Source organism: Brachyistius frenatus, unplaced genomic scaffold, assembly GCF_029030835.1.
Source record: "Brachyistius frenatus isolate BFR_SWC_R1_liver_20210118 unplaced genomic scaffold, ASM2903083v1 Contig_94, whole genome shotgun sequence".
NCBI lineage: Eukaryota > Metazoa > Chordata > Actinopteri > Embiotocidae > Brachyistius > Brachyistius frenatus.
In genome coordinates this window covers 464,961-487,193 of record NW_027210693.1, presented here as the reverse complement: position 1 = coordinate 487,193, position 22,233 = coordinate 464,961, and the positions used below count along the sequence as shown (strand labels likewise).

Sequence of the window (22,233 nt, the reverse complement as noted above, 5' to 3'; positions counted from 1 at the left end):
GTTGAGGCACTCTGAAGTTTTGTCTAAGTTGTCAGCACAAGTTGTTGGGGTTAATTATTAATGTCCTATTCAGGTCCCTGTGGGTCCAGGAAATTATTAGCAGACGGTAGCTGCAGCTGAGTCATGTTGGGGTGAAGCCTGTGCCGTGGACAAGATGGAGAAATGTTTAAACCTGATGCAGCTAATGCTGAAAGTCTTATTTTAGGCATTAAACAAAGTGGCTGAGCATGAATAAGCTACTGTAGTGCTTGTGTTAATGTTTTTTAATTTGATCCATGCATGACCACATGTGGTAGAAGTTTGTGTCTTATTCAGTTACTGGACATTATTTTAGTCATCACCTTATTCTCCATGCTAGCTTCTTTTAGTTTTCGTGAATCAGGACAGCTGTGCTGACTCATCAGAAAAACATCTGGTAGCTGCACTTGCCATGTGGAACCTTGAGCTACTCTTTACGAGCACAGATTCATGCAGCATCAACTCATACTTGATACTCTGGGTTTAAAAGGAGCCCCACATGAGAGTTTAACAGCAGTCTCTTCAAACGGTTATTGAGATCCATGATTATTTGTGAACTTGATATCAATTCTGAATATCGAACTTGTTGATAGTTTGGCTCCAACTGATTCACCGTAGCTCCATTTATTAAAAAAATAAATAAAAAAGTTAAAAGTTTTTCCTTTCTAAACTTTCCATCATTCTCGATGGCGCGCTTGATATGGGAACATGACAGTCTGATCCAGAGTGATCTGACAGAGCAGTATGTGGTTTGCAGCTGGTGTGGACTGGTTTGGCCCGGTCAGAGAGCAGCGTGAGATTTCTGTGAATTACAGAAGACCTTTCTGCTGTTCAATATGTAACGGGAGAAGCTCAGCGTTGCGTAATGATCCCGGGACGGCTGTGCAGGAGGGTTGTAGCGGGGCAGGAAACTGGTGACTGTGATGTTTTGCCAGTGTGTCTAACGTGTGTTTTCCTTTGTGGGTTGATTTGAATGCTGTCAACAAATGCCTCTTCTTCATTTTACAGACAGAGGACCCCACCATGGAGCGTCCCTACACGTTTAAGGACTTCCTGTTGCGGCCGAGGAGGTTAGTTTACACTGGATGTGGCAAGTAATGAGTGAAAACACAAGGATAAAGTTACATCTCACATTAAACTGTGTCCTCATCAGTAAGAAGAGGAGACGGCGAAAGATTAAATCATTGTTTTCAACACGATGTATCCTCTCAACTACACTTTAAAGCATTTAAAGCAGATGTTATTCTTCCAGCCACAAGTCCAGGGTGAAGGGTTACCTACGCCTGAAGATGGCCTACCTGCCCAAACAAGGAGGACAAGAGGAGGAGGCTGGAGAGATGAGGGAGGAGGCTGAGGTAAGGTCTGGGTTTAAACTGCTGACTTAGCATTACCGAAGGCATTCGTTCGACCGTGTTTTGAATAATAACACAAAGCCAAACCAAATTCTAGTTTTATTACTTCCCTCCACACAAAGACAACACAGTTCTGAGCTAAACGATCAAAGTAAACGTCCCACTGTGGACCATTCGAAATGTGAGAGCAGCCTTCACTCGGAGTGAGCGGCGAGAGGATGGCTCTTCTTTTTCATCTTTTCTCTTAGAATCCGGGAAGCGTCCTGCTGCCAGAATCTGGTCAAAGTCTTTTCCAGGTCAACGCCTGGAAAAAACATTTACTGTTATTTGGAGAAATAGGAGCTGCGCCTCTTTTACTTTAATGCACGTTCGTGTGTGTGGATTTCTAGTGGATTGGTTAAGAGTCCTAAAGAGCACAATAAGTGCTGAATATTTACGACAATGAAAATCTTCACAGATAAAGTGACATTTAGCAGCCAAAGTACAAAAACCTAAATGCCACTTGGCTAACCTCGATTCACTTCATGTTCTCACCACAAACAAAAAAAAAAAAAAAAAAAATCCTCTTTTTTTCCACTCTGATCTCCAAAAAGATATTTCTTTGTTTCGTGTCCTTCTCTGCCTTCATATTCTTACAGAGAGTTTGCGGGAGAGCTATTGATGCCTAAATATTAGCTCAGCCTTAGATTGCGGTCGGAGAGAAATCCCAGCCTGCCGACAGCTTGTCAGACATAAACACCAGTAAACGTTTAACTAAAACATTTCAAACCACAACACAGTAGTCAGAACAAACGTAACCGGCCGCATAGTGACGTTATTTCCATGCTTCAAGTCGCCCGCTGACGTTCATGCGTGTCTGATATGCAGCTCGCTGGGATGTCTGTGGCCGTGGGATGTTTGGCCGAGCCGTCGGTGAGTTCGTCATGTCGCTTTACTTCAAAACTAAATCTGGACTTTTGTCTTCCAGGGTTGGGATGAGTCTGCGGACTCGGGCTCCCAGCGGCCCCAGCAGCTGCTGCCCCCGCTGCCTCCAGGCTGGGAGGAGAAGGTGGACAACCTGGGACGCACCTACTACGTCAACCACAACAACCGCAGCACGCAGTGGAAACGACCCTCCAACGTGTACGTCGGATCTTTTACTTTCTCACGCTTACGGTCAAAATCTGTTGATCTGTACTCATGTTCTGCTCCCGGTGGACCTCTGCACTGAAATATGAGACGGCTCTCTAACTGTCTCGCCAAATATATTTACAGACTAATTTAAATTTGACTTTATACGCTTTCTCGTTGTTTTGTTTTGTTTTTTAAGAGAGATTTGAAAAATATATCTTTCCTCTTTCCCCTCTGAGAATTAAATGAGAGGATTGGACATGCCAAATCAAAACAATGGATTGTGAACAATTTTAATTCTTAAATCGTTTTTTGTTAGCATTTAAATCCTCCTCAGGTCTGTTATTACTTTCTCAGCTACTGGTTGCATTTAGGTTTTCCTTTGTATGTCATGTGTAATACTCGTTCCTTCTCGTGACATCACTTCTCCCCTCTCAGGGATGTAATTTCAGAGACTGAGAGTGACAATCAACAGCGGCAGATCCATCAGGAAGCGCACCGTGTTTTCCGTTCGAGGCGCCACATCAGCGAAGACCTGGAGAATGACCACCTGGAGCCCAGGGACATAGACAATGTGAGAAAAGTGAACAAAGACACACATGTAGTACACAAACGCACTGAGCCACAGCTGTGCCGAGTGATAAGTTCACTAAAACATTCCTGTTGCGTCACGGTTGTGTGTCTTTGTTGTTCCCGTAGTCCTGGGAGCTCATCACAGAGGAGGATCCTAACGACAGCTTGGCCCAGTCTCTGCCGGGTCCCTCCTCCGTCCTGACACCACAGGCCCCCCCAACACCCGTCACCCAGGAGTTCGCTGAAGATTTAAATCTGAGGCTGTCACTCACTCCCGATACTAATGGCGAAGTGGCGGGGCCCAGCTCCGCTCTGGTGAGACTCAAACACGACCGTTGAAACCAGTCTGATTTAAATGATTTGATGGTGTAAATGCAGGAAGACAAATTCATTCGCAGGCCACTTCTTTGTGTTAGATATAAGAGTGACAAGCAGTGCTGGCAATAACCTTTTTTTAAAAAAAAAAGTTTTTTTTATTCCCTCTCTCCCTGCTTACTTTGAACAGAGCCACCTGTCAAACAGACTGCGTTCCTCCAGTATGACGGATGGCGTCAGTGATCAGGCCCAGGCTCCTCCTCCTCCTCTTACGGTACATATTTCTGATCCCTTGAGTTTTCTCCTTCATCCTGTTTACTTCCTTCTTTTTCCTTCCTCCCTTCACTTCTTGGTGTTGCGGTCTCATTTGCCTCCCCTCTGCTGTCATGCCTCAGTGCTGTGGGTGCACCACAAATTCAATCGCTGTCTTGGCGACTTTTTGCATTTACAATTTTCCGCCCGTTTCACACACTGCAGATGTCGCTACCTCCTCACCTTTTTGTACTTTACTTTTTCTCACTGTAGGATTATTACACCTCCTCCTCCTTTCTCATCACTGCTTTCTGCTCTTTGTGATTCACATCCCTCTATGTATGATGTACCGTGGAAATGTTGGCTCTCCAGCTGTGTCCCATCAGAATATCCGTTCCAGTAGCAACCCTTGACAGGGGAGTAAGATTAAGGACAACACCGCCTCAGTTGGAGCGTTCCCCACAGAGTCCTCCTGAGTCAGAGCATCAGTGGAGATTCAGCTAAACACACTGTCACAAGATCTGAATCAGATGTTTGTCACTGCTGAGTCACAGCAGTGAGCTTTGGCTTTGTGAAGCCAAGGAAAAGTATAGGTGCTGATGTCAGCCTTTCCCCTGAATGATAAGTTTCTCAGCGACTGGACGACTGTTGGATGCCTTCAGAGGGAAAATGTAAACTGTGTCAGTTTCCTGTCTATTGTGGGTTTAATAATTTCCTGTGGGTGTGGTGAGCACTGGAGAATTTGAACTAGAATGGCAAAAAGCAGATTTCTATTGCTGTGTAAGGACTAAGGAAATTGTAACATCGTAACAGTAGGTGGACTGATGCTGCTTGTACTTTTGCACCCACTGTGTCACTGGTACACCTCTAATGTAAAAACTTTCAAAAAGTAAAACAGAAATTTGAGAAAACTGGAATTCATAGTTGGATTAAAAAAAACTTGTACTTGTGTTAAATAACTGAAATTCATCAGTGAAGTGGTGAATTTGATATTTTTCTGTGGTTTTAGTGAAAGTAGTTGCTTTATTTGGAACTTTATTGGCCATTATTTCCTGTAATTTGTGATAAAATGTATCAGGACCTTAATAGTTGGTCGCGAGGTGGCTTTAGATTTCAAAGAAGATGATTGCAGCTCTGAGTGAATTGTAGAAATAATAGTAAATGGACAGTAGAAATAATAGTTGAGGTTGTTTCTCATTGTAGTTTTAAGGCTGGTTGCCGTTATAGTGCTGGTAGTGACGTAGCTTTTAGGTGCATATTAGGTTGCTAATTGTTTAAATTTCTAATACCCAGTACATGTCTTTGTAAAACACTGATATTGCCGTCTTATTGCACTCTGGATTGCTTGGATGAAAACTACAGTTTCTTTTCTGCATTTGATGATTTTCTTCCCGTGCGAGATTGAAACTCCTTTTGTGATTTTCAGCACCATAAATCATTTCACTGCTCTAAGATTCACCACAATTTTCTACTCTGGTTGAAATTACAGATGCTGCATCAGCGGGGGATTAAATTTACAATTCAGGGAAAAGAATCTGTGTCCAACAATTACTGACAGCACTATGCTGAAACTTTAAAAAAAAATCTGCCTCTTGTATAATCAAGTCATCCAATCACAATAGCAGCTTTTTACTCTCTGCTTCAGTTGGTGTTTTAAAAAAAAGAAATTTGTATATATATTCACAGCCACTGCACTTTCCCACCCCGGCACATAAATCAAAAGAGTCTATTCTCTCTCTGCCACTCCTCACCCCCTTTGAGAATGAATTCCCCCTTTGTCCATTCAGTTTCTCCTCACTCAACCTTCACTGCTGCCCAAATACTTGCCCCTTTACTTACACTGTGGCACTGAACTAAACTACTGTGAACTAAAGACCATCTTCCCCTTGTTCTACCACCAGCAGAGGTCCCATACCAGAAGAACAAGAGCTCAAACAGTCTCAGGTGGTGAGGAGCCTATGGTAATATCTCAGTTTATATACAGTATAAACCCTCTCAGTCACACACCTTTTAGTTCCCAGACACCATATAGGACGGGCGTTATGTGTCACCTCACTAGTTTTGTGAATGACTTTTATTCAAACCTGCACTTGGGCAGAAAGCCAATGAGGGTTTTCAGTCATTTATCCTCCTGTATGGTCTTCATACAAACAGTCCCTTCGGGAAATCGACATCTTACGATTGCGATGATTAATGCAAATTCAACCAATTACGGCACAAAGAAAGCAAATCAAAACTTTATCAACAGAAACAACTCCTCATTTCCTGTCAGCAAGGCTCTTCAACCTCTCCTTATCATCAAAACAAACTGCATGCTGTATAAGCGAAATGCAACATGGCAGCGTTTATGGGAAATTTGGTCCCATCATGAGAAATTAGTCTAATCATACAGAATGTGTTAAACCACATGAGTTTAGAAAAAGGATTGTATACATGACAATTTCTTAGACATTTTTTTTTATTATTATTTAATTGTACTACCACCTATTTCCACAATTGTATTATAGAAAATTGCATAAAACCACAAAAGATTTTGAAAAAAATGAAACGTTTTTAATCGCAACAATCACAATCACAAAAACAAAAACCTGCTAAAAATCTTGGAGGGACTGCTACAGAAATCTCTATGGCAAATAATGTATAATAACTCTTCCTGAAATGCGCAGCAGAAGTTTGTATACATGTGCATTCTTTTTGGCAGGTGATTGATTTGTTCTATAAAATGAGCTGACGACACCTTTAATAGCTAAATAACTTTTTTTTTTGTTCCGTTCTCTTATTGCTCGTGTTTTCATGTGCTGAAGTGCTACGTTTGAACAGCAAAATGACTTTTGTCATGAATGTTTCTGCAACAAATAGTTAATAGTTCACTAGTAATGATCTCCTACTTTTACCTATGTGGTGTTTATTTTAATACTAATCTGTGTTTTATTGTTCTGTGTGTGAAGGTTGACTTTGTCACCTACTTTTCCATCAGAGTTCAAACAAAACTTTTGTCACATGTTGTTTTTAAAACTGCTTTTGTCGCCGTGCTGTGCAGCTAAAATGGAAAAATGATTGTCAAGCCTTTGTGTTGCTGTGTTTGGAGGACTTTTCTCTCCTTCCCTGCAGAAGTATTTACAGATAATCAAAAGATTCCCTCCTCATGTCTCCAGGCGTATAAGCCCGTACTGATTAGTTGTCTTTGCTTTGCTCTCTCTCTACGCTTGGCCAGTCTCCCTCGGCGACTGCGTACGCCTTGACCACCCCTGGCCTGCCCCCTGGATGGGAGGAGAGGAAGGACGCCAAGGGGAGAACTTATTACGTCAACCATAACAACCGCACCACTACTTGGACTAGGCCAATTGTGCAGGTACAGCAGGTGTGAACGCTGGCTGTCGCGCCGGCTGGACTCTATGCATGGGACTGGGACGTTACCATGGCACCCTGTCATGGCCTGTGTGTCAGACCTCTTCTTCCTCTGTGCCCCCCCTCCCACTTCCCCCTCTGTTTCTCCCCCGTGTAGCTGTAAAAAAATGACGGAAAGAGATTCAGCTTTGAAGTCTCTTTATTTTTTCTTGTCTTTGTCTATAGTTTCCTACTGTGTCCCACTTTATTGTTCTTCTCTTGTCCAGCATTTTGTTTGATATTAGGATGAGGTGCAGCTCTGTGTTGGTCACGCCTTTCTAAACTCTGGCATGGAAGTACAACCACCACTCTTCCCTCTTCCTTTTTCACATATTGTCCCCGTTTTTTCCTCCTCTCGTCCTCCACTTCGTCTTTCTGTCTGCAAGTGAGGCAGCTCCGGGCTGACGGAGAGAGACTGCTACATGGGACTGGGTGTATGTTTGATGGTCACGTCGCTCCTCTTTGAAATCCACTCTGTCATTTGTGCCTTTTTTCCGAATGCTGCCGGCTGTGTTCATCATCCAGTAGTCTCCTCATCCTCTTATTGTCATTTGTTTTCGTTACTACTCAGAAGGAGCGGACGCTGACAAATGATTTACATAAAATGATCATGTATTAGCCTGCTGTAAATGTGGGTTCACCCAATGTGCCTGCCACTTGGGTTATGGTCCAAAGAAACTGAGTTCATCCCTGTTTTCTAGTGATCATTATCAATTGTACTGAAAGTGACATAAATGATTGTTTTCTTCATGGGTTTAAATGGCCCTTTGCTTTTGAGATTTTAGGGGTTCATTTCCTGAGAGAAAACATCCAGACCATTCCGGTTCAGGCAAAGTTTTGTTTACGCAGACAGCATTGCTTGCTTTATTCCCACTCCACTTAACCTCAAAAAGTGCTGTTTTCACTGACAGCTCACTGAAGACGGAGCCAGCACCTCAGCAGCAGCAGCAGCAGCATCGGGAGGAGCATCGGCCCTGCCACCCGCATCCACCCCCTCCTCCTCTTCTTCCAATGCCTCCAACAATCACCTCCATGAGCCCCAAGTCCGACGACCTCGTAGCCTCAGCTCCCCTACTGTCACCCTTTCCACCCCCTTTGAGGTGAGAATTAGCCACCTGTACTGTCCCGCTCCATCACACCCATATCCTCCTCTTCCTCCTCCTCCTCCTCCTCCTCTTTTCACCACCTGATGACTCCTTATTTCTGTTTTCTTCCTTCTCCAATCGTTCCCCTCCCGCACTTCTTTTTATGGAGTTCAGGATGACCAAATCATGATATTCACCTTTTTATATCAGCCTGTCTTTCATTTCCTTATTTTAATATTATACTCTCCATCTGTTAGCTCTCCTCCTTTCAGGGTAACTCCTTCCTGAAGCTGCTTTTCTCTCTTCCCGTCTATAGAAATATAAATCTCATCTCTTACTTTCATCTCCCCAATGATGACAATTTTCTTTCTTCATTGTTTTTCTTCCTTCTCATCAATGAATGAGCTGATGACTGAGCACTACAGCAGCCATAAGTGAAACAATGATTAATCAAATGAGATCATCTGAGCTCTACTCCAGCTTTGTTAATTATGACTATGAGGTTGCTGGATCCATTTGGCACAGTCGGCGTTTTGTTCTGGCGCACGGTGTGTTTTACAGAAATAACACTTAACAGGATGAAGCTGGATCTAAGATGGTAGATTCAATGACCGCTGCATGAATACATTATTTGAATTGGTCCCAAGTCATTGCCGTGATTGGCTAAAATAAACAAACACGAGGAGATAAAAAAAAAAAATCTTTAAAATCTTTAAGCTGTAGTCGCTGATTCTTCAACGAAACTCCGAGAATGTACAGATACCTACTTGTTTACACCATCTTTAATGAAGGAATAAGGACGCATTCAGGCCTAACTTGCCTTTAGCCACCTGGAATCTTAATTTGACCTCATCGTGATTCATCACAACCTCTCTGTGTGTTCACAACATTATGCTCTTCCTGAAGCCAGTCTCGTACTCATTGATCAGAGCGTGTTAATAATCAGACAGCGCAGATGGTTAATGTGTTAGCCACATGACGCTCCAGGTAAAACGGGGGAATTTCTGCTCCTCATTCTGACCTCTTTTTAGGCTGTGACAATATGGAAATAACTTTTATCTGTGTGTGTTTGTGTTGGGAGTCATTTCTCAGGATTGCAGCTTTAAGAGATTGGTGCTCAGAAAACCTTGGATTTGGTCATTTATGTTCGTTGCACATTTCTTCTCGACGTGGAATAAAATGTATAAACTTGAAGTTATGAACTACGGCCACAAATATACCACAAACTTGTTTAATTAAGACCAACACAGTGCAAGATGCCCTCTTGTTGACCTTCCTCTGCATTTGAATGGCTTCACTCTGCGGTGAAGATCCTTCTGTGCCAGCGAGGGAACAGACCTTAAGGAGGTTTAATTAAAGTGCACGTGAGCACGTGTGCATTAAGGAGGCTTTGTGGAAGGAAAAGCAAGTGAAACACTCACAGCACAATGTTGTAATTACAAATTCTAGATGAGGTTGTAGGTCTGAGACTAATTAATGCTGTGTTTTCTCTCGTTAGAAATCAGATAAGTAGGTGATAATTACCGCTCAAATATATTGTGATGCAAGAACACTCATTAGTCTGGATGGCTTTAATCTGTTGAAGGTTGCTGCAGAAGCTTTTAAAGCAGCGGAGAGTGCAGGTTTCCTGTATATAAATAATCTCTGGATGATTATGTTGTCACACATTTTTCTTTCAGTCTTGACCAAGGTCTGTGTCACCAGACCGAGTTTAATTATGAGTTCTGGTAGAAGTTTTGACTTTCACGTTACCCAGGAAACCAAGAGGGAATGAAACAAACGGTCATTGTGTCGTTAAGCCTCGGGAACATTATCCAGGGAATTGGATCAACCTGACATCTGTGACATTTCTTGACATTTTCATTGGGAGGTTGATGGAGTGTGCAGCGTGAGAGTGGCTTAGCTTCCCTTCCTCTTCACATGGGAATCAAAAATTAACCTGGCTTTCTCAGATATGATCCTGCGAGGACGATGAGTTAACCTGAGATTGTGATTTACGATGGTGTCAAGATTTCTCATCTTATTCAGGTTTTTTTTGGGGGGGGCAGAAAATGAAGGCAGTCCTTGGAGGACTGGTGTCCGTCTTTGTAATTGTCTATTGTTTGTTATTGTGTGTTTCAAAGCATCGGTGATGATTTGCATCACTCTGTCAGTCATCCGTAACCAGTTTCAGCCTTATTTTGTAGCCTGTCTTCCTCATCCTCTCCCTTGTGACTGCTAATATTACACTTATTTATTTCATTTTTCCATTTTGTTTCCAGGGAGCCAACAACATCCAGGTGCGAAGGGCTGTGAAAGACACCGTGTCCAACCCGCAGTCTCCCCAGCCGTCCCCTTACAGCTCCCCGAAGTCCCAGCACAAGACACAGCAGAGCTTCCTGCCGCCAGGCTGGGAGATGAGAATAGCCCCAAATGGACGGCCGTTCTTTATCGACCACAACAGCAGAGTCACCACCTGGGTGAGCTAGCACATTGTGGATCTAGTGTTACTTTAAGCGAGATGATTTTCTAAAAATACAATTGAAAAAAAACAAAACACTTTTATTTTATTTTTGTATGGGATTATGGGCATTATTTGACATTTCTAGTAATCCAGTAATATAAATCAAGTCATGTTGGTTTTACAGGATCTTTTGGTGACATCTGGTGGTGTGAAAGTCAATTTCACAATAATTCCTTTTTAGGATTCAACTCAGACAAAACCAACAGAAGGAAGTTCAAAGTTACAAGTTGAAATAAAGGGCTGCTGGTTTATCATTAAACCAGAGAACAAAAATGAAGATCATGTTTCTGTCATTGATGTTTGTTTTTTTTTCTTCTTTATCGTCTCTTTTTTGCCTTTTGCTGCCGACAACCAGGAGGATCCCAGGTTGAAATACCCGGTCCACATGAGGAACAAGAACTCAATGGAGCCCGGTGAACTCGGCCCTCTTCCTGTAAATACACTCACATTTTCATCAATTAGATATTTAACCTTTGGCCTACAAAGCACACTAACAACTCTGCTTTGTTCACTCACCAGTTTGTATTCTCTTTCTCACATGTGTAACAAATTAATTGATTTTAGGTCTCTATAACTGTTTAGTCTGTTTTCTTAGAAAAAATAGAAAAAGGAAAAGTAATTTTATCTCGCTGCACCATCAGTGACTTTTAATGTTGTTTTTGACTGAATGCTCCATTTATGCTTAGATTTAAAACTATGAATGAAGTGACTTTTGCAATAAGACATGAGATATGATCATGTGATCAGAGCATATTAGACATTTCCTTTTTCTTTTTTGTTCTGTTAGAAAAGAAGGGTTTGGGGGGAAACGTAGCGGCGAGGAGAGTTTTAATGGGCTGTGATAATTAGGAGTTAAAGACTTCAGTCACCTCTATTATTTGTCTGACAAAGTCATACTCCCACTAACAACGTGGGCCGAATGTCACAGTAAGCAGATGTTTGATAATGAAAGCTTCATGGGTTTGTACATCTCACAGGCTTGTGTGGTGTGTGTGCATGTGTGTGTGCTCTCTCTCCCTCTCTCTCTTCTCTCTCCGTTCTGATGGATCTAATGTATGCTACTTCTTCTACACCTGGCCATGTCTGTTTGGCAGAACCTACCAGAGGAGGTTGGTTGGTGCCTCCCTCCCTCTGCCTGCCTTACTTACCTGTCTGGTCCAGTCTGGTCTGGTCAAATGCCTGCAGACAGCCTTGCGATTTCTTTATTTCTTTCTTTTTTTTTTTTTTTTTAAACTTTCCTCTCTCTTTCTATCTTTCTCTCTCATGACCGGCATGGATGGACTGTACCTCTCCCTTCTTTTCAGTATTTTTTACCCCACTTCCTCTCTCTGTGTGCGTCCTCCCTGCACCACCGCCACCCCTCCTGGTATTGATTAACATTTTGGAGCTCCCCACCATTCTCCTGGGATTTCCTCAGACTTGTCTGTGTACCTGCATCAGCGTCTGAGGCTCAGTTTAGACGAGTTGGGGAAAGTGGAACAAGGCGAGATGCCGCCTTGGCATTCGTCAGCGAGAGAGAGAGAAAGAGAATGAACAAGAAGGACCGATGGAGGAAATGGGGTGAATAAAGAGCAGAAGGGGAGGGAAGGAGGGAGGTTTCAAAAGAAGCCATACATGTATGTCAGAGGAAGGAACTGGCTGTATGCTGCATGTGTTCTCAGCTTTTCGGTCTGGTCTCCACTCATGCAGCAGCAGCATACTCAGAAACACACATACTGCTGTAGCTCCACCCTGTTTGACAGATTATCAGCCCCTTCCCCCCTCCTCTCCCCTCTCCCCTCCCTTTACTCTCGGTTCTACTGTAATTTGTTTAATTGCTTGATTGCTGGTGCCGTACGAGTGTGCGTGGCCTGTGACACCGTGCTGAGTGGTCACCGTGTCAGTGGTGGTTTACTGGTTTGAACTGGTAGTGGTGATTAACCTTCATGTTGTGGTCGTAACCCTGCCTTGCTGACGTATCAGACCTGACTCAAATAGGACAGAAAATCCTTTCATTTCCTTTGCCGCGGTTTGATTGAGCTTGCTTCGCCTGCAGTGCCGAGGCATCAGGGTTTGGACCCTTTGAATGGTCGGTCAAGTTCAATTAAACATGAATTAAAAAAAGGAAACACAAATGGATGGATTTAAATTACTATTTGAGCACGGCCTGTTTAATGATGCTATCTAACTGTTTCCTCACTCTTCTTCTCTTTTGCTTCTTTTTCAGCCTGGATGGGAAGAAAGAGTTCACTCAGACGGACGCACCTTTTACATTGACCACAGTAAGACTTCCATAACTTTTATTTGTTCATGTTTTTGGTTTAGTTTGTGTGTGCAGCTACAGATCTTTTCACTGTCACAGATAGTGAAGCACCTCATCCATTACAGCAAATCACTGATTGTATATGTACCCTAATGCAGTGCAACTGTGTCATTTAAAGGAGCCATATTAATTGTTTGTAATATATATATAATTTGATTATAAAGTAGGTCCAGGTGCCGTATAAATACTGTGAAAGTGTTAAAACCCTCAGTCCACATAAAAAAAGCACATGGTCCATATTCAACAATTGTGCCGTTTGTGATGTCACAAACTCAAGCTGACTTCATGTGTAGAAGAAAACAAAGAGCGGTCATTCTGTCACTGAGCTCTCGCAAGCTATAACAAAGAAACCTGTGTTCGGCTTCGGTGCGTCACTCAGAAAAGAGTCAGCCAATCAGAAAAGAGAGTCACTGATATCAATCAACCTTAAAGACACAGACACAAAACAGCCTGTTGTTGGTAGAAGTCCAGAGAGAGATGTAAAACTATATTGAGATGGTTTTAACATTTCTAACCAGAACGTTTTTAAATATGGGGCCTTTTAACTTTAACACACAAATGGGATCATAGCTAATGGAGATATATTTATTATCCTGTTGGATAGATCTCACGTCACCTGCAACAATCATAAATGAATCTGTCGACTAATTTAGTTGATTAAATGCTCATAAAGATGTTATAAACAATTAAAAGCATGTTAAAAGCAGTATATAAAGTAAAATGTGCCCCTTTCATTCCCCAAAGTTTACATCTCGAGGATGATTTTCCACTTTGTTTATTTGATCCAGATACAAAGAACACACAGTGGGGGGACCCTCGTCTGCAGAGTCCGGCTATCACAGGACCTGTGAGTAGTTTCATATCCCCGTTCACCACTTGTTCAGAGAGCCTTTGCCACAACAGTGTCGCTACATGGAAACAACAGCGTCTTCCTTTTAACGTTGTAGCTCTATCTGTCACGCGTTATCTTCAGCCTCAGTGTGTCTTTGCACAACAGATAAATCACTTTGTCGCCGCGGCTGTCACTTAACATGCTAACGCCTCCGTGTCATTTCCGTGTACCACTTCAGATCTTGTTGGCAGCTCACCTCCTCGTCACTCCGCATAATCTTCTGTCTTTTAAACAAACGCATTTAGTTTGTCTGTCGAAACATTTCCATCATTTATTGTGTGTTGTCTGCGCAGGCTGTTCCCTACTCCAGAGAGTTCAAGCAGAAATACGACTACTTCAGGAAGAAGTTAAAGAAACCGGTAAGAAGTGATTTCTGTCCTTCGAAGCTAAATGTGGTTCAAATGTCACGACTTCCCTTCGCTCGACAAAACCATGTAATTAACTTCTATTTTGATAAGGCTTGATCGCATACCAACTTTTCTTCACGCTGTCCCCGACACTCCACGACTGAGTTTAATATCTTTGTTGCATATTAAATAGTCATTCGTTCATTTCCCATTTTCTTACTCTTACTCTTTTTTGCAGGAGGTGCAGAGTTGAAAGTTTTCCTGTTTTTTTTTTTTTTTTATTTTTATCTTGGCTGAACAATAATAATAGTAATTGAACTGTAATTGCAGTTGCACTATTTTTGGTTCAGACAGAGTTCTCAGTTTAGATCAGTAAATATTATCGTCAACTGCTTGTAAAGCAGTAATCTGTAGGGAACGTGTTATAAATACAGTTTGACGTGTATTTTATTTTTTAACTGCAATGTATTTATCTCCTGGATGTTTTGGCTGTTTGCACTATTGCAACCTGAATTCTGCAATTTTTCAAACTTTACTTAATAATTTACACAAAGTAAAAAGAGGAAATGATTTTATAAAAGCATCCAACATGTAACAATATTGCACTTCATTGTCCTCTTTGAGAAGTCTTAATTTATTTGGTGTCTTTGTAAGAAGGTCTCCTATTTCCATCTTACCTGAACATCTGATTTCATTTGACCTTTATTTCTCGTTTTTTTTTCTTATTTGCAACAGAGCAGTTGTGATAAACTTTTCTCCGTGAACTCTTCCAGGCTGACATTCCCAACCGCTTCGAGATGAAGCTCCACAGGAACAACATCTTTGAAGAGTCGTACCGTCGCATCATGTCCCTGAAGAGGCCCGACATCCTGAAGGCGCGGCTATGGATCGAGTTTGAATCGGAGAAAGGTTTAGACTACGGCGGTGTGGCCCGAGAGTGGTTCTTCCTCTTATCGAAGGAGATGTTCAACCCTTACTACGGCCTGTTCGAATACTCTGCCACGTGAGTCTCTGCTTGCTTTTAGATTTACGGAGCTGCTTCTGAGACATTTAACAGGATATCACACAGGACACGGTGACAGTAGTTGTAGTAAAGGTCCTCAGCGTTACATGTTCTATCTGGTTGGATTTTTCCACCAAGTGCTACCATGTTGTTTCCTCGTGAGACTTGTGAAAGTTTCCTTTTACTTTGATGAACTTTTCCTCTCATTCAGCCGTCCATCCTGAACCAAACATTTCCCGCATGCAGTCTACGTATGTTAACATAATGGAAGTGTTGTATGTTTTGTTCCTTTTCTCGGCAATGTTGTCAGTACATGATGACTAAGTGCTCGCACATTTTTTTCTTTGGAAAAGCTGAAGAAATTTATACACTTCAAAATAAGAGTATGATTATGAGTATGATCTTTAAATTAAAAGCATTGTGATTATTTATCATGGCATCTTTTTTTTAATGTAGTTTGAATACCATCATAAAGCTGATGCATAGCAATCACCTTGAAATGTTCTGTCTCCACTAGTGTGTTTGTTCCTGTGTGCGCACACACACACACACACACACACACACACACACACACACACACACACACACACACACACACACACACACACACACACACACACACACACTCTCCAGTGAGGTAGCATAAAAGAAAACAAATCAATGAATATCTTGAAGACTCGTACTTTAAATTGCATTTAAATAATTAATGTAAATTAAGAGAAAAGCTATTCACTCTCATCAATTACATTTCCTTCATTGTCTTTCAAAAAAAAGTCCTCTATTATATCTTAAAGCTATAAAAGTGGAAATTTCAGTCAAGATTTTGATTTTCCTTCTTTATGGTTTCTGTAATTAAAGAGACATGAAGACAAATAATCCTATCTGACTGAAGCTATTGTCCGTTCTGAACATCACTGAATAACTTCCGTCTTCCTCTGTGCTCGCCTCTCGTGTCTGTTCAGGGACAACTACACTCTCCAAATCAATCCCAACTCCGGCCTGTGCAACGAGGATCACCTCTCCTATTTCAAGTTCATCGGCCGTGTGGCAGGAATGGCCGTGTTTCACGGGAAACTCCTGGATGGTAAGCTGCTTGATGAAGGAGGTTCTCTTTCATATTATGAATGTCCTAAAAATGTCCTTTTTGATGTGTTGTTATGTGTGAGAGCGCTGCTGCAGCCGCTCTGTGATACAAACACGTCTGTATGAAATCCAGTATGTGAAAATGTTTCAAGTGTATTTTACTTCTTTTGTTTTGTGATCTACTGTCAGTTTGTGAAGATTTTGGTGGATTTTGTTTTCCCAAAAATAAAAAATAAAAGTTATTGTTAAAATGTCCCAAAATGAGCCAAGAAATGAAGTGGAATCATTTTTATCACGGTGCCATCAAAATGTGTGCAGTAGAGGGTTAAGCTTTTTTTTCATCGGCGCGTTTTCTGTCTTTTTTCTACTCAGGTTTTTTCATCCGACCGTTCTACAAGATGATGCTGGGAAAACAGATCTCTCTTAAAGACATGGAGTCTGTGGTAAAAGCTCATTCCTACTGAATTATTAACCGATCCGTCTGAAAATACAGAAATTCGGAACGATTGTTGCACTCTGAAATAGATTGAAGAATATATTTAGGCTTCATTGTTTTATCGGAATGAATCTGCATTCAGTAAATTTGGACAAAGCCAAAACTAAAAACCATAAAAGCTCACAAATTACAGCCAACGAATGACTTAATGTTCTTTGTGTTTCTACCCCTGCAGGACAGTGAATACTACAACTCTCTGAAGTGGATCCTGGAGAACGATCCCACTGAGCTGGATCTGAGGTTTTGTATCGACGAGGACAACTTTGGACAGGTGTTATAAACCGTTAAAACCTTTAATTGCAATAAAGTTATATAATTTGGAATCAGAAATAACCTGACCTTTTATCGTATTCATGTTTTCTTTTCTTTCTCAGACGTACCAGGTTGACCTGAAGCCCAGCGGCTCAGACATGGTCGTCACTAATGACAACAAGAAGGAATACATCGAGTAAGGATCTTCCTCTCGCCTCTTCCTTTAACTTCATGAGTATTAATTTGACGGTCAATAACATAGAACCACATCGTCCTGACGTTAACGTAAAACGATCTTCTCTCCGTCAGCCTGGTCATCCAGTGGAGGTTCGTCAATCGGGTCCAGAAGCAGATGAACGCTTTCTTGGAGGTTTGTATGTGCAGTAATACAGCTTCCACCAGGGGGCGATGTGACCACAGCACCTAAATCTGACTTATTGATCATGCTTTAAAAACTTGAACATCTTCAATATTTATCAATAATTTAGCATTTATGTTATCTGGATTGATTTTTATGAGAGCTATTTTGTCATAATGCCTTTTGTTTGATTTTCAAGGGCTTCACGGAGCTCATTCTCGTGGATCTGATCAAGATCTTTGATGAAAACGAACTGGAGGTAAGGATACTTTCATTTTAGTAGAGCCAGAACAATTAGCCATTTATTTAATTAGTCAATAAAAAAATAATTTGCATGAATGTTTTAATTACTTTTTAAGCAAAATACCAAAAAACTAGAGGTTCTAGCTCCTCGAAAGGGAACATCTGTTAGTTTTTTTGTTTGTAAATTGAATATATTTTTGAAGATGACGCCTCGGGTTCTTTCACTGTTTTAGAAACTGATCGATCAATCGAAAATATAATCAGCAGATTCATTTGAAATGAAACTAATTGTTAGTTACTGCTCTGCTAACAGCTCTTGTTTTAGTGTAGTATTTAATGCTGTCTGCCCCCCCCCCCGCCCCCCTCCCGCCCTACCTCCTCCCCCTCGTCTCCGTGCAGCTGCTCATGTGTGGTCTGGGTGACGTTGACGTCAACGACTGGAGACAACACACTGTTTACAAGAACGGCTACTGTCCCAACCATCCTGTCATCCAGTGGTTCTGGAAGGTTTGTCCGTTATATATTCACACACAGACGACACGTATCAGGAACATGCAGACTACACAGAAGAAGTCGCCGTTAGCTGGATATTTCCTAATAAAAGCTGCTTCCAGTCATCCTTCCCTCCGACCGGCCTGCGACAGGTTTACTAGCCTCACTTTTGAAGATCAAAGTCTGTTTGGACGAGCGGGCTTGTTTGCTCTGATGAAAGAGCCCAGAGCAGAACCGACCCTGGTTATCAACTGTCTTGACTTGAGCGTTAACACACACACACACACACACACACACACACACACACACACACACACACACACACACACACACACACACACACACTGGCTGGATTGCCAAACGGTCTCCAAAAGCTTTCTTGCTTCAGCGAATGAACGAGTATCAATTCTAAACACTCTTTTTAAGTTATTGATTTAATGAAATAATTGTGTAAACTAATTGAAAATAAATTTGCCTTTCCTCTGTCACCAGGTCGTCCTGTTGATGGATGCTGAAAAGAGAATTCGACTCCTCCAGTTCGTTACGGGAACGTCACGAGTGCCCATGAACGGCTTCGCCGAGCTTTACGGTACGTGACCCCGCGTACCTCCGGGTCTCCTCCACGTCCCGCTTTGTGCGGCAGCGTTAGCGTCCGTTTGGCCTGAAGTTGAAGTAACAGTCCAGCAAAAATAGTTTTTCCCAGAAAAGATGAGTCCACAGTGCTGCTGTTCCTGGAACTGAATTACTATCACTGTACACATACAGAGATAAATGTCAGGATTCACCAAAAATGTCAGATTTTACGACATCCAGCTTTATAAAATAATGCATTTTATCAAAATGTAGTCGGTGCTTCTTTTTTTTCTTTTTTTTTTTACATTAGTGAGTGTTTTTACTGTGGAATTATTCATGAATGTCTACAAATGAAAACAATATCAATGTAAAATGCAGTGAATGCCCAAAGAATCTCCTTCACTCAGGATGAAGCGACCAAGAGGATGAACACGTGTTGAAATACAAGCATGTCTACAACACCTCAACAATGGTATCATAATCATAATTATTGTTTCCTCCGTCATGATAGGTTCTAATGGTCCTCAGCTCTTCACCATCGAGCAGTGGGGAACGCCAGATAAGTTGCCGAGAGCTCACACATGGTACGTTATCGCTGCACACATCACTCTCATAAAGTACCGGACAAGTTCAAAAGTTGACATGATGATGGGGCTTGTGCAACAGTCGAGGACTCATCAGATAACTTGAGATTTCTCAGTGAACTGAGAGACTAACTGAATCGACTTTGTCCAGAGCTCGTACGTGAGAGTCAAGTGGTTTAAAGGGTGAGTGTGCAGGATTTAGTGGCACCTAGTGGTGAGGCTGCAGATTGCATCCAACTGAGCCAAATTCCACAGATCCCCTTAAATATTCTACACGCTGGTCCTTTAAAGTCACTTTTTTTTTTTTTCCACTGTGTTGCTTTGTTAATTTATGAATCGGATGTGTTTCTTCCCAGTTTCAACCGCTTGGATCTGCCCACCTACGAATCCTTCGAGGACCTGAGAGAGAAACTCCTCATGGCTGTAGAGAACGCGCAGGGCTTCGAGGGCGTCGACTAAAACGGCAGCGTCGCGCTGCATCCGACCATCCGACAATACAAAAAAAATAAATAAACAAAAAGCCACAGAGATGTCAAAACCAGCTGCTGTAGCAGTTCTGTGCGAGCATGTTGTACTGTAAATGCCTGACCGTGAGCCACCTCCATAGCACGGTGGTTTGAGACTGTACAGCGACTTGTCGAACCAATTATGCCTACGTCTTTATATCTTTTCAGTGTGGGTAGGTCACTCCTTAAAAGGTGCTGGGAAAAGAGAGAAGGGAGCGTTGCACTGTTTGAATGCTGAAATCTATTAACCACAGGCATGAGCAATGAATGACGGGAGCCGGCGGCTGATCCACTGTTTCTTTCCCCTCTACCCTCGTCCTGTGAAAATCTACAGTGCTGGAAAACACCAATGCATTTCAACAGCTCCTTTGTGTTCAGTCTGGCACAGTGTTCGAGCGCCCTTCAGCCGAAGGGTCCTAGCATGGCCTTAATCTGGCTCCTTCATGCACTATTTCTCTGTGAAACTGCAACGGCACTACGATCACAACTCTCTCAAAATCCTTAGACCAACACCAGATTACCTTAGGAATGCTAGCCAATCACATTTCAGGAAATCGGCCACACCCCTCCGTCGAGCCTTGTCTGTGTCTGGTGATCAGATGTCACCGCTGCAGCCTTTTGTAGAAGGTTTTTTTTGTTTTCTTTTTTAAACCACTGGTGAGGATCCAAGGATGCGGGGGGGATGAAATTATCCCCAAAAAAAGATGGTTTTTGTTTTTGTTTTTTTATATAGTTTTTGTCATCAAGGAACAGATTTTCTTTTAATCATTGGTATAATTCTTGCTGGAAAGTACTCAGTGTATTTGTACTGATGAACAATGTTCTTTACTACTTTGACAACTATATATGACATGATGTGTGAAGTGCAAATTTGGCTAGTCTGGGAAATCATATCATTTGTTACGGTGATAGCAAATGTGTTGAATAAAATGTTTGTTTTTTTATTGTAGTGCTTTGAAAGCAGCATGAAACTGTATCTTGTGTTTGCTTTGACTACATATTCATTTGGACGTGTAATCGGTCTGGAGGTCGGGAAGGGAAAACCGGGGGGTTTGTTTCTGTGAGATGTCATGATTATATTAATATTCTCATGCCTGTTGCTGTTCATAATGCTGTAAATTGTTCTTGGAAAAAAAACAAAAACATTTTAAGTTCTTTCATGATATATAAATATATGTATGTATTACATTTAACAGAAGTATTACTGATCGACAACACTAAAATGAAGCTGTGCGTGTGCGTGCGTGTGTGCGTGTGCGTGTGTGTGTGTGTGTGTGTGTGCATGAGTGCGTCCGGGTGTTTGAAAGATAAGCTGTGATTGCCACTGAATATAAAGCAGCACATTTCTTACAAAGACGAAAAAAATTGTTTTCTTTTTTATGTTGTTTTGTTTTTTTTCCTCTCCTTTTTCTAACACTATTGAACCTAAAGGGCACTTTATAGATCACTCTGAGGTCACGTCGCCTGTCGTATGTCTTTTGTCATTTACTTGACTGTGATTCTTTTTTTTTCATTCAGAGCACTTACTTGGTGCAATATGAATAGTCTGTAAATCTGGGCTGCTGCTAAGGTAGAAAAAGAGAAAAGTGAAGCTGAAACTTCATTTAGTTTTCTCTGTTTTATCTCTTCTTTTGTCCTCTTTCTCTACATTTCCCTCCCTCGTGTTTCTTCCCTCCCCGTGATCCCGCCTCTCAAATGGACTCCGTACGTATTAGTCATTTTTCAGAAGATTTTCTTTGTTGTTGTTTTTGTTTTTTTTAAATGAATGAGGGGAAATATCATTTTTGTTAAAAGATTCCACCACTTTCAGCAACTCTTTGTGGTTCATTTAACTTCAGTCAAATAAAAATGAAACTTCTCAGACTGTTGTTTGAGTTCATCGAAGCTGGATTTTTACTTTCTCTGTACGTGGTGTAAAAACAATGAGGAAATCTGGGAAAACATGATAATCGGATAAAAGGACTGGAAACTGGGAATTTTAACTTTAGACACTACTAATATCTATTCAAGTTGTACAACTTAAGACAACTTGCAATTTTATTTCTACTTCACTCGACTATATCCGTCACTCTGCCCTTTATTGGGCTGCTGTGATTAGTCGTTACGTGACCATTGACCGTTTTATACTTTTGAGAGGCTGAATTTAATCAATAATGATGATCAAATAATGGAACATTATATTTATTGTATTATAATATTGTACTAGACACTCTTCCTCCATTTATTATTGATTGTTCAGTCTCTTACCGAAATATCTGAGTAGCTCTTTGAACGTATCATATTTTATTATTATTTGTTATTTTATTCTTGTGCCGACTGACTCCTTTCACAGCAGTTCCCGAAGGTTGTGGCTCATGGTGGAACAGGGTTTCGTAAGGTTGGCAGTTCAATCCCCAGTTCCTTCCCATCCATATGCTGAAGTGTCCTTGAGCAAGACACTGAGCCCCCAAGTTGGTCCCAAGCACCTTGTGTTGCAGTTGTGTCGCCATTGGTGAGAGAATGTGTGT

The 22,233-nt window shown here is 41.6% G+C and overlaps 1 protein-coding gene across 10 annotated transcripts in view; it reads left to right on the top strand.

Annotated features, from left to right (window-relative positions):
* The window catches only part of nedd4l (NEDD4 like E3 ubiquitin protein ligase), a 43,400-nt gene extending 21,811 nt beyond the window's left edge, over window positions 1-21,589 (top strand). For 2 of the 10 annotated variants that reach the window (XM_069710784.1, XM_069710775.1), the window contains 25 exons: window positions 1,027-1,088; window positions 1,271-1,373; window positions 2,338-2,492; window positions 2,919-3,054; window positions 3,180-3,368; window positions 3,559-3,642; window positions 5,522-5,581; window positions 6,835-6,972; window positions 7,919-8,107; window positions 10,354-10,551; window positions 10,951-11,028; window positions 12,802-12,856; window positions 13,686-13,744; window positions 14,083-14,148; window positions 14,910-15,139; window positions 16,102-16,223; window positions 16,595-16,665; window positions 16,894-16,989; window positions 17,093-17,166; window positions 17,280-17,340; window positions 17,528-17,587; window positions 17,971-18,078; window positions 18,556-18,652; window positions 19,148-19,220; window positions 19,577-21,589. In XM_069710784.1, the coding sequence (XP_069566885.1) occupies window positions 1,027-1,088; window positions 1,271-1,373; window positions 2,338-2,492; window positions 2,919-3,054; window positions 3,180-3,368; window positions 3,559-3,642; window positions 5,522-5,581; window positions 6,835-6,972; window positions 7,919-8,107; window positions 10,354-10,551; window positions 10,951-11,028; window positions 12,802-12,856; window positions 13,686-13,744; window positions 14,083-14,148; window positions 14,910-15,139; window positions 16,102-16,223; window positions 16,595-16,665; window positions 16,894-16,989; window positions 17,093-17,166; window positions 17,280-17,340; window positions 17,528-17,587; window positions 17,971-18,078; window positions 18,556-18,652; window positions 19,148-19,220; window positions 19,577-19,679 (2,667 nt within the window). In that variant the 3' untranslated portion in view covers window positions 19,680-21,589. Of the gene's footprint in view, window positions 1-1,026; window positions 1,089-1,255; window positions 1,374-2,337; window positions 2,493-2,918; window positions 3,055-3,179; window positions 3,369-3,558; window positions 3,643-5,521; window positions 5,582-6,834; window positions 6,973-7,918; window positions 8,108-10,353; window positions 10,552-10,950; window positions 11,029-11,689; window positions 11,705-12,801; window positions 12,857-13,685; window positions 13,745-14,082; window positions 14,149-14,909; window positions 15,140-16,101; window positions 16,224-16,594; window positions 16,666-16,893; window positions 16,990-17,092; window positions 17,167-17,279; window positions 17,341-17,527; window positions 17,588-17,970; window positions 18,079-18,555; window positions 18,653-19,147; window positions 19,221-19,576 lie in introns of all 10 variants that reach the window. The other 8 variants (XM_069710781.1, XM_069710780.1, XM_069710779.1 and 5 more) reach the window with 8 other exon arrangements.
* The last annotated feature ends 644 nt before the right edge of the window (window positions 21,590-22,233 follow it).